Source organism: Aplysia californica, unplaced genomic scaffold, assembly GCF_000002075.1.
Source record: "Aplysia californica isolate F4 #8 unplaced genomic scaffold, AplCal3.0 scaffold00102, whole genome shotgun sequence".
NCBI lineage: Eukaryota > Metazoa > Mollusca > Gastropoda > Aplysiida > Aplysiidae > Aplysia > Aplysia californica.
In genome coordinates this window covers 100,001-109,799 of record NW_004797372.1, presented here as the reverse complement: position 1 = coordinate 109,799, position 9,799 = coordinate 100,001, and the positions used below count along the sequence as shown (strand labels likewise).

Here is a 9,799-nt window from a genome sequence, read left to right as displayed (position 1 = left end):
AGAGAGAGAGAGAGAGAGAGAGAGAGAGAGAGAGAGAGAGAGAGAGAGAGAGAGAGAGAGACAGGAGGTCAAAAATCCAACTAAAAGAAAATATAAGAAGCTAGGACAGAAGACAGAAAATGGGGAAAGCTTGTTGCTCACAAGAAATAGACCGAACTCCCCCTTCGCCTTCTTCCCCCAACATGGAAGTAACATGGGCAACATTAGAACCGTTGGTAAAAGACACTGAGGGAAATGAGTATGAGTAAGAGCAAACACAAGCACATTGACATTATAACAGTCATTTAGTGCAGAGAATAAGTAAGACAGCTCGACAAACAAACAAAAATCAGAGGGAGAAAAAAGAAGAAAGTCCTGCCATCGACACACACCTACCACCTGCATGGGAGACATTGTCATTTCATTATAATCTTAGTTTTAGTGGAGGTTTTACGACGCTCGCAACTGAATAAGGTCATATGAGTGCCGGAAGATTAGAGGTGTTACAAGAGAGTAACAAACATAAAAAAGAAGGAGGGGAGATAAGGACGATAAACGTTTGATAGGAAAGAAGCAAACCACACCAGAGCACCCACCAACCACCCACATCATTATCTTAACACAGCCACAAAGTACGAACAGTTTCTCTCCCTCATCATGTCCGACATGCTCTTCAGTCTCCCCCAAATTACCGAGAGCTGCTTACAGATTGTGAACCTCACTATCACATAGTGGTAATTAAATAATTTAATAATGATAATAACAAAAAACCAAACCCACAATACTTCATAGTCTGATTTCCATAATCCCACATGCAATAAACAATAGCCTTTGATGTGATAACTGCACACGAGTCACATGATCACAAGTCTGGTACACAGTCACGTGTGGGATACGTCAATTACATGTGCACGACACAAATACATAATGGCCACTTCATGACTATACTAGTGTGACACAGAATTTACATGACATGGGGTCTGTTACATAACAACATCATGAGAACTGCATTTTCTGATACATAACACGTCTTGGAAATTTCATTTCTGTTACATCATGTCATGAAAATTTCATTTCTGTAACATAACATCTCTTGAAAATTTCATTTCTGTAACATAACATCTCTTGAAAATTTCATTTCTGATACACTACATGTCTTGAAAATTTCATTTCTGATACATAACATGGTCTTGAAATTTTCATTTCTGATACACAACATGTCTTGAAAATTTAATTTTTGTAACATAACGCGTCTTGAAAATTTCCTTTCTGTTACATGTCATGAAAATTTCACAGGTACAAGAGTGTTACATAACCTCAGCATGGCAATTTCATGAGGACATGTTGGCCACATGATATAACCACATCATGAGAAATTCATGGGTAAATGATGGTGACATCACCACATCATGAGAAATTCATGGGTAAATGATGGTGACATCACCACATCATGAGAATTTCATGGGTAAATGATGGTGACATCACCACATCATGAGAATTTCATGGGTAAATGATGGTGACATCACCACATCATGAGAATTTCATGGGTAAATGATGGTGACATCACCACATCATGAGAATTTCATGGGTAAATGATGGTGACATCACCACATCAAGGGAATATCATGAGTACATGTCTGTCACATCACAACATCATGAGAATTTCATGGGTAAATGATGATGACATCACCACATCAAGGGAATTTCATGAGTACGTGTCTGTCACATGAGCTCTACAAGGTGAAATTCATGGGTGTACAGCAATGACAAATAAATCACAAGAATATCATGAGTACAGATCAGATTCATATTTACAAAATCATAAACAGTATATTTACACCAGTGAATGACTTAAACGCGACTTGCATAATTACAGTGAATTCAATAATAAGCATTTCCGGTCCTACGGAGACGGAATTTTAAGAGATTTCATCTGACTAGCGGCGAGACGCCATGTTGTATAGAAGTTACAAAACAAGTAAGTGCGTGTTTGTAAAAGTGTAAAGACATTGCTCCAACTAGCATTCTCAAACGTTAGAGATATAGAAATGCTGGAGCCATTGCTCATAAAACATATGTGTGTATGTGTGTGTGTGTGCCTAAAGAAAGGTACAAAAAGTCGCCACTAAGCATTTTCAGCTACAGGCTGATAATGACAAAAATTCCTTTTTTGACCAAAAGGTGTTTCCATAAAAAAATTTATAGTTCCACCATTTTTTAACAAGGTGTTAAAAGAGTTTTCATTGATTTGACTTTTCAATATTTTATTTTAAATTATTTTGAGGGTAGGGTATGTTTTAAAATGATAATGGAAACTGCTTTTAAAAGGTGTTAAATACCACTCTTGAAGCACGTTTTCTCTTCCCGCTACGTTTTACCATTGAATTCTAATCATGATATTGATGTCAACTGAATGCCAAATTGGAAATTTATTTTCCATGAATAAATACATTAGAAACAATTGAATCATCGTTTTTTTCAAGTTTGTATGTGTTCTAAACTTAAAAGCTAATTTTCTCAAAATTACATCTTTATACCCTACCTCGCAAAATGTGCAATATCTCAAAAACTACTTGAGATATCTCAAAAATTCAAAACCACTGTGTTCAGCATTGAATGTCCTCTTCGATACAACCTTTAACTCAAAATGCTTAAAATTCGACTTTTGCTTCCTTTCTCTAGGCACACACACACATATCATTATTCAATCTAAAAAAAAAACAACTTTTTTTTAAGACATAGTGCCGGCACTCACTACACCTCTCTCTCTAATAACGACTGATGGCACAAGCTTTCTGGTGTGCACTGTGCCACAGCCCTGGTCTTCCTCTTCTTCAAGTGCCAGATCTGAAACAGACGTCCGCAATCAATGTTTTGCCAGTCTTCCCATCTTACTCTAAACCGCATAATCTAACAACAACAATAGTGACACAATTCAGCGCCATGTTCACTATGTTGCATACTTTAAATTATACTGGGGGGACAATACACCCCCCCACCCCCCAATCTTACTTTGCTGCATAATCTTCTAACCACAACTGTGACGAAACAGCCATAAACGGAGTTCCAAATTCACGTTGACAATTTCACAAATGTTCTGATGCCCAGCTGCAGATGTGTGCATGCCATCTGTCTGTGATCTTGACACTTCAGCAATAGACCAATGATCAAGTCGCTCCGGCCTCTTCTAACAACAAATTCCTATTCTATTCAGGTATCAGGTCAACCTAACAATCCTTCGTTCTTTGGAGCACAGAGAAGCACATCAACACAATGATGGTTCATTTACTGCTGGGAAAAGAGTAAGCCAGAAAGACAGAAATGAGGCAAAAAGAAAAGAAATAGGACCTTCCAGTGGTGCCCTCCAGCTATCCCTCATCTAAAATTCAGAAATTCAGAAATTTCTCAGCCCACAATAAAAGTCAGTGTTCACTATGGATACTTTGCTGTAAGGGGGAAAATGTGGAGAATGCTTGTACATTTTGTACACAAAAATAGTGACATAGCAAATCAACTGCAACTCTATAGTATCAAATGACAGTACCTTAACCTTTCAAGAGGCACATAATTTGCACTGTCCAGTCCCCCAGAGGCAAATTAATTTGAGAACTTCATGAAAATTAGGGTGGGTCATGAAAAATGCTTATAACTTCCTTAATTTTAAGATAGAAATATGAACCAAACATCATTGAACTGAAAATTGAGTGAAGAAAAAACACAAAATGCGGTGAACAGGTTGCAAACATTCATATTTGCAGTCCTTTCAGATTCAATTACTGCCTTGGTGACTGATGAAAACCAATTCCTAGACTGTTCAATTTATATTCCAATTCTGGGTCAAGATTCTTGTTTGGGGCAGGAAATGTAAGGAAAATCTTCCTTGAAAAGATTTAAACTTAGTTTAAACCATTTTTGATGGTTCCATACACAAAAATCGGGTCTCAAGTGCCCATGTTCATGATCGCAACTATAGTTGCCATAACTTTTCAGGGACAGCCGCGGCTTCGTCACTATAGTCACGATAATCTTACGATGGGTTAATAAAGAAGTGGCAAGGAGTAGGCTGTCATTATTTCATATGATCAATTGAAAAGCAAATTTGGGTGCACCAAAACACTGCCCCAAAAAGGGAGGAGCAATTGGTTTGGTTCAAGGATAAGGAGAAGTTTTAGTTTAGCTTTAGTAAGAGTTTTACGTCATATAAGTGCCGAAGAATAGATTACATGTTACTAAAGAGTAACATGCACAAAAAAGAAGGGGAGATGATAAGGCAGACAGATGTTTCGACAAGAAAGAAGTAGCAAACCACATCAGAGCACCCGCCAACCACCCACAATAAGGAGAAGTACATTGACAAAATAATGGTCAGAGTGAAAGGAAAGAAGTGGAACCTACCAGTTGTTATAATAATAATAAATGACATTTATATAGCCCTCAACCCCGATAAAGTACACAGGCTCTGAGCACTTTACAATACAGTACAATGTGGAACAGTTACATAAAACGTTGGTACTGGTACCCTCCAACAACCCAATGAGTGTAAAGAGTGCCCATACGTAGTGAAGAAACTCAATCTCCCCCAAGCACAGAGGAGATTCAATCTCCCCATTCCTTCACACAATACATTGCTTTTTCTGTCTGTTTCTTTGTTGTTAGAGAGGCACAGTGGGTGGTTGGCCCGTGCTCTGGTGTGGTTTGCTTCTTCTTTCCTATCAAACATCTATCGTCTTTATCTCCCCTCCTTCTTTTTTGTGTTTGTTACTCCCTTGAAACACTTCTAATTTCCGATGACTTTATTGAGTTGCAAGTGCCGTAAAACACTTACTAAAACAGAGAGAGGCACAATGACATAATGATGATCGCTGAGAGCAAGGAAAGATTAACACAGGTAGACAGAAACGACAGAGGAAGAGAAAAGAAGAACCAACCAGAAGAACCCTCAAACCATCCATCCCACACGAAAATTTTGCTCGCATATATGCTACATCAGCAAGTTACTGCACACACATGAGCCAAACATCGGCGAAATCAACTTTCGGGCTACAGCCACACAAACCCAGACATATGGCGGTCTCACTGATCCTGACCCATGGGCTCAAACTAAAACCTGACACACAACGGTCACATAAAAACCAACGACTGTCCGCCAAAAACTTGACGAACTACAGTCAAACAAAAACCCAACCCACAAAAGTCAAACCACATCCAACCTACGCCTGCTGCCCTCACAAAAAACCGGACCCACCACTCATACATTCCCTGACGACCAAGGACGGTCACAGAAAGTCAATCTGAGAAATCTGCGATAAGTCGCAACAAAACCCAACCCGCAGCGGTTTTATCTAACTACTCCGGTGTCTGCTGTACCTCAGGTTGGACTTTTTGTCTTTCGGTTTCTTCACAATTTTTTTCCTGATGTCGTAGTCGAATCGGCAGAACCAGATGTTGTCCACGCAGGTATCGGGATGTGGTAGCGGCCGCCGCAGCTTGCTGTCCGCCTCGCTCACTTGTGGGATCTTCTGTCTCCATAGCGGGAGGGGCACACCCTGCTCTGTTCTCACAGCCTCCGACTCCAGCCTGGTGTGTGTGTGTGTGTGTGTGTGTGTGTATGTGTGCACATGTGTGTGTGTGTGTGTGTGTGTGTGTGTGTGTGCGCACATGTGTGTGTGTGTGTGTGAGTGTGTGTGTGTGTGTGTGTGTGTGTGTGTGTGTGTGTGTGTGTGTGTGTGCATTGTGTGCGTGTGGTGGTGGTGGTGGGTGGGGGGAGATAAAACAAACCATTGTTTATTACATAAACACCAAAAATATTAGACCCATATTATCAACTACAACACAAATAAATAAACACTCTGAGCTGTAAGACAGCCTTCCCCTCCCCTAAATAAATAATTAAAAAAAACAACCTCATTCCATAAATACCACAGACTTGTATTATATCCTAGGCCATGCACGCTGGCTCTCGTGGTCTATAAGTTACGGTGTTTGCCTCTCATTCAATACGTCCTGTGTTCGAAACCTGACAGCGACGGAAACATTTTCTTCTCTAAAATGTTCTCCTTACACCTCCTTTCTTGCTCTCTAACCATGTTTTGTTGTCTGCTTTCATCTCCACTTTCTGCCCCCCAACCCGTTTTGCCCCATCCTGTGGGCTCCTGACTTTTTTTGCCTATTTTCTACTGCTACTCCGTGGCTCCTTCTTACTGTTGTCTTTCAGCCACATCCCTGATCTTGTGGTAGATAAGATCTAACACCTAGCCTTCTCATAAGGGCGAAAATTCTCGGAGGTCCCCTATGCAAGTTGTGCATGTTAAAGATCCCTTGGTGGTCCAAAACCGATAAGAGTACGCTTCGGCCTCCACCTGAGCAAAATTCAAAATTAATTCCTACCAAACTGAAAATGTTTAAAGTTTAAAGTGTCCCACGCGCTAATATGACCTTATGCAGTTGCAAGCGACGTAAAACACTGACCAAAAAAAAAAATTTAAAAAAGACCATGCATTTTGTTGACGGTATTCCAGTTCACTATGGAGCATACCATTTGTGGACTCCCAAATGGAGGGTGCCGACCGCGATATCCGAATGTAGCAAGACATTACCCTTCATCTGGGCGCACTTACGCTGCCCATGATGCGTACAGGGGAGGGAGGAGGCTGTCTTAATTTTACACATAAGTGGTTAAAGTCAGACACAGACAATAATAACAGTCGAAATTGTCTAAGAGACTCACCCATTGTATTGTTAAGGAGGAAAGTGGCCATATTAGACAGGTTCATCTTACAAAGTGTCCAAAAAAATTTGGGGGAAATACACATGGGAGGAAATTGAAAGTGGCCTTTTATACAGGTGATTTTCTTATACAGGAGGCTGTTAGAGCTGTACACGAAAACACTCTACTGTAAACACACTAAATATATATACATGAAAACACCTTGCTTTTAACAAAAAAAATTTTAATTTTTTTTTTTTTTGGGGGGGGGGCTTTAATCATTGTTTGTACGTAAAATCTACACAGAAATGTCTTTTAAAGGACATCCTTCTTAATAGGTGTTTGTCAAAAAACAAAAATTCGATAAAAATTGCTAAACCAGCAGAAAAATGCCGGTTTCCCCTTTTACGAGCACCTGATTTCACCACGATGCCTCACATATATACTATATACATGAGGATAAAGGGCTTCCTATTGTAAACACACATTACACATACATGAGGACAGCCTATCATTAACACACCATCAGTACACACAAGAAGTGGGTGGTTGGAGGGTGCTCTGGTGTGGTTTGCTTCCCCTTTCCTATCAAACATCTATCATCCTTATCTCCCCTTCTTCTTTTTTGTTTGTTACCCTCTTGTAACACCTCTAATCCTCTGGCGCTCATATGACCTCATGCAGTTGCGAGCCCCGTAAAACCTGTACTGAAACCTAAAACACAAGAAGACAGCAGGACAGCCCTTACCGACAGTACTCGTTGAACATAAGCACGTAGCACTTGTCGTCGATGCAGGCCACACTGTTCTCCTCCCTGTGCTTGGAGGCAAACAGTTCCTGCTCACCGTCCTCCGGCTCCCGACCCGCCGCGGTGTGCTCCGGCTGGTAGTACCATAGCATGCTCAGCATCATCTCTCCTGTGAGGGAGTTTTGCGCGGGGGGGGGGGGGGGGGGGGGGGGAGAACAATTTGTTATGTTTTGTTTATACAAACAGAACACATTAACACAGCAACTTAGTTTAGTTTTAGCACGCATGTCAATTTTTAAACCGGCCGACCATGCGTTCCAACCGCGAGGGGCTTCGCTTTCCACGGCGATTCTCCAGCTCCTAATAATAGGTCATATAAACAACTCACACCATTGTAACGTGGAAAAGCTGAACTTTTACAAGGTGTACAGCATTTGGTGTTTTATAGCGAACGATCAAAGAAACAGTGATCTGAATTACCCAGATTTCACCAATACCACGTGCTTGGAAGGCCGCGAGGCCATGTTTACGCGACCTATATTAACACAGGAACCTTCCAGCAACCAGTTCCTGAGGCTGAGAAAGAACTACTGCTTGGTAACCACTTCACAAAAAAACTATTTCAATTGTTTCATCACAAAATCAGTCTATCCCTTGCATCCTTGCTTTGTTTTCATCCATCACACATGACTTCTCTTACACCCTGAGTTGTTTTCATCAAACTCGCATCTTATTTCTCTTTTATCCGTTTGTTTTCATCACAGTCGCACGTTATTTCTCTAACATCTGCTTGTTTTCATCACACTCCAACATTAATTCTTGAACATCTGGATTTTTAAAATCACACTCACGCATTATTTCTCTTCCATCCGCTTTTGTTTTCATCACACTCGCGTATTTCTCCTGTTATATTGTTTTGTTTTCATAACAGCCGCACATTATTTCTCTTAAAACTATTTGTTTTCAGCACACTCACACATTACGTCTCTTGCATCCTGTGTGTTTTCATCGCAGTCCCAAAGCATTTCCTGAGTGTAGTTTCATTACAGTCATACAGTCTTTCTCTTATAAATATCTCATTACATGAAAGCTCAAGTCGATTTGTGTTTCATATTATTTCAACTGCAGTTGGATGGAGCGAGTCAAAATAGGATGAACTGTACAACAGTATTAGAAGAAGAATATCTATTGCACTTTTTAAAAAGTGAGATGGGTTGTATTTTCTTGGAGTAATAATGATATGATACCAATTAATATAAGGTAAGTCATTGAATTAGCGCTACTTTCTCACAATATTAACATCTTAGGTAGGTGTAGCCGAAGCATGGTGCAACATAAAGAAATGGGAGAAGACACCAAAAATCAAAACATTGGAAAAACATTTAAAATCCATGTAACAAAGATTGCTTTAAATTCAGGTCCCTTACCAGTTGGAGTCTCCCAAAGGGAGCTGACTTTAGCCACATACGGTATACCAGCATCGCCGTCAGAGTGCAGGATGACACAATCTCTCACAGACACCACTTCGCCCAGGGTGTGTCGCATCGACTGAAAACACTTCCTGTATCGCAGCGGCTCCTCTTTTTGCTGGATGAGAAAAAACAAAACAAAGCCAAATATAACAACAACACACCGTGGCCACAACACATTATGCCCACAAAACATACCACAGCAATCTGTCGTACACAAAACACATCAACAGAATGCTACGCATATTTCATAAAGAAATCCCTAGGTGAACTAGATGTTGTTTTTTGGCTGTATAAGGAACAAAAACAAAAAATGTATTTCTTAAAGCATAGGCAAGAGTAACAACAGTTTCGTTAAAGTAAGAGTTCACTTGCAAAACAATAAGGTTATATAAATGCCGAAGAACAGATGTTACAATAGAGAATCATACACAAAACAGGAGGAGAAATAAGGTCCATAGATGTTTGACAGGAAAGACGGAGCAAACCACACCAGAGCACCCACCAAGTGTAACAACACCCCATGGGCACTACACATTTTGCCCATTGAACATATTACAGTAACACATGAGCCCGTAACACATTTATAGGTAGAATGCTATACATACAAAAAGACACATAGGAACTACACAATCTTTTTGCTGCACAAGGAAAAACAAAACAAAGCGCAATAACAATACTGCCGTGCCAAGGCAGACTGACGTATCTGCAAAAATTATTAAATTTCTTATCTTCGTTCAAACGGACGCCTCTACCCATTCTGCATCTTGTATCAAAGGCAGGAAGACGTATCTGCACTACAAATAGGGTATAGTATAGTATAGTATAAGGTTTTATGGCGCTCGCAACTGCTAAGGTCATATGAGCGCGCGAAACACAAGTTGTTCACCTCTGCGA

At 40.2% G+C, this 9,799-nt stretch overlaps 1 protein-coding gene across 5 annotated transcripts in view; it reads right to left on the bottom strand.

The window, feature by feature from the left end:
* Nucleotides 1-4,674: 4,674 nt before the first annotated feature.
* The window catches only part of LOC101854009, a 21,132-nt gene continuing 16,007 nt past the window's right edge, over nt 4,675-9,799 (bottom strand). For all 5 annotated transcript variants that reach the window (XM_005095347.3, XM_005095348.3, XM_035968973.1 and 2 more), the window contains exons 4-6: nt 8,861-9,020; nt 7,434-7,602; nt 4,675-5,556 (exon numbers count right to left, since the gene is read on the bottom strand). In XM_005095347.3, coding sequence (XP_005095404.1) covers nt 5,322-5,556; nt 7,434-7,602; nt 8,861-9,020 — 564 coding nt within the window. In that variant the 3' untranslated portion in view covers nt 4,675-5,321. The remainder of the gene's footprint in view (nt 5,557-7,433; nt 7,603-8,860; nt 9,021-9,799) is intronic.